Raw genomic sequence first — 1,745 nt, forward strand, 5'->3', positions numbered from 1 at the left:
GGGGGGGGCTTCGCCCCCTGGACCCCTTTACTCGTGGGGGGCTTCGCCCCCCGCCCCCCCCCCCCTCCGCCCCCAGACTTCATCACGCACTTAACATATAAAATAATATACGCAACACGTGCGGACAGCAGGCGGCCTGCTTTCCGCACTATTTGCCTAATGTACTATTGTTATAAAATGACGATATAATTCAGTTTCCTCAGAAATTTCCAGGGAGGCCATATAATGACACATTACCCACTATACTATCGAACACTTATTGCAAATGTCACACCGCTATGACGCTACTGATGCTACAACTGGCTCGGCATTCGATTCGTCCGTTCATCTTCAATTAAATTCTACCGATGTCCATCGTCCCTCTATGTACGTAATGAATCCAGCTGAGTTTCCATATTCAATTCCACGTCATTCGCGTCCCGTGCATTTAATATTTCATAGCAATTGTACAAAGCGAATTTCACCCTTTATTAAAGGTTCAGGCGTCTAATTGCCGTTACCGAGTAGCGGAGTCTTTACGTCTCAACGCTGAATACGAAATGACACTTAAAGAATCATCTGAAAGAATATACAATTGAGTAGGTACGCGCCACTCTGTCGAGACACATTTGACGATTTCTGACAGTGGGTGTCACTTTGAAAAGTTAATGGAAAACATCCTTGACTCCCCGTACTATCGACTCACCAAACGAGGGTTGCAATGTATTGGCCATTGGCCTTTTCAGTCTACAAGAGAGAAGAGAAGCTTGAGGTGCTTGACTTTCATTATAACCATCAGCTTATTAATACCTAAGGTACAAATTCAATCCTTTAAGGATTATACAGTCACAATTCTCTGAGATAAACTGGCTAATTTATTGTTTCATTACGTTCAGATTATCAAATGCATAGAATCCTTGGATGATGTTGACATTACAATTGAATGCATACCCATTATCAGCTGTTATATATTAGCTCTGATAAAATTTTTCAATTGGATAATTATGGAAGATCATGTAATTACAAGAGATGTGTGAATATTCGAAATTTTGAATAATTCGAAGCGAATAGAATTAGCATTATTCGATTCGAAAAACTAATTGAATAATTCAGAATTCCGAATTATTAGAAATATTCGGATTATTCAAAATAGTTGAATTATTTGAGAAAATGGAGTTATTTGAAAAAAATCAGAACAATTCGAATTTTTTGACAATAAGAAATAAAGGCCGTCCGCACTAAGCTTCGAGTTTGTCAGCTAATAGGCAGTTCACTCATGAGGTTTACGCAAGAACAAATTTGACACTACCATTTAAATAGCTATTCTCGGTGAGAGACAAACTGGATAGGAATATCCAAGTACTTCGTTTATCATATAAATGATTGAAACATTTGGAATAATTTCCATTTGAAAGAATTCGAATCGTTCAATGTATTTGAACATTTGGAATAATTTGAGTCATTCAAATAATTCGAATTTCGAATTGGATTTTACCATTCAATTCGATTCGATTCATTCACTATTCGCACATCCCTAGTCATTACGGTTCACAGAGTGACGCTGGTACCATAGTTACAAATTAAGTGACGGAGATCCCGCTGAGAGCTGATCATAGCAGTGTTTTATATAATTTAGATAATCAAATTGGATCGAAATGACTCCTACGATGATGAGTGGATATTGTACTGAAAGTTCTATTCAATTCAATATAACTCTTAGATTAAATTACAAACCCCGTTTACAGCTCACCCCCCCCCCCCCCCCC

General features: G+C 38.3%; 1 protein-coding gene across 3 annotated transcripts in view; it reads left to right on the plus strand.

Moving 5' to 3' along the window:
• The first annotated feature begins 647 nt into the window (after positions 1-647).
• Positions 648-1,745, plus strand: part of LOC107036612 — a 7,627-nt gene continuing 6,529 nt past the window's right edge. For 2 of the 3 annotated variants that reach the window (XM_029125996.1, XM_015254672.2), the window contains exons 1-2: positions 648-794; positions 876-995. In XM_029125996.1, coding sequence (XP_028981829.1) covers positions 648-794; positions 876-995 — 267 coding nt within the window. Of the gene's footprint in view, positions 795-875; positions 1,013-1,745 lie in introns of all 3 variants that reach the window. The other variant, XM_029125995.1, reaches the window with a different exon arrangement.

This window comes from Diachasma alloeum, unplaced genomic scaffold, assembly GCF_001412515.2.
Source record: "Diachasma alloeum isolate Michigan unplaced genomic scaffold, Dall2.0 Dall_scaffold_00210, whole genome shotgun sequence".
NCBI lineage: Eukaryota > Metazoa > Arthropoda > Insecta > Hymenoptera > Braconidae > Diachasma > Diachasma alloeum.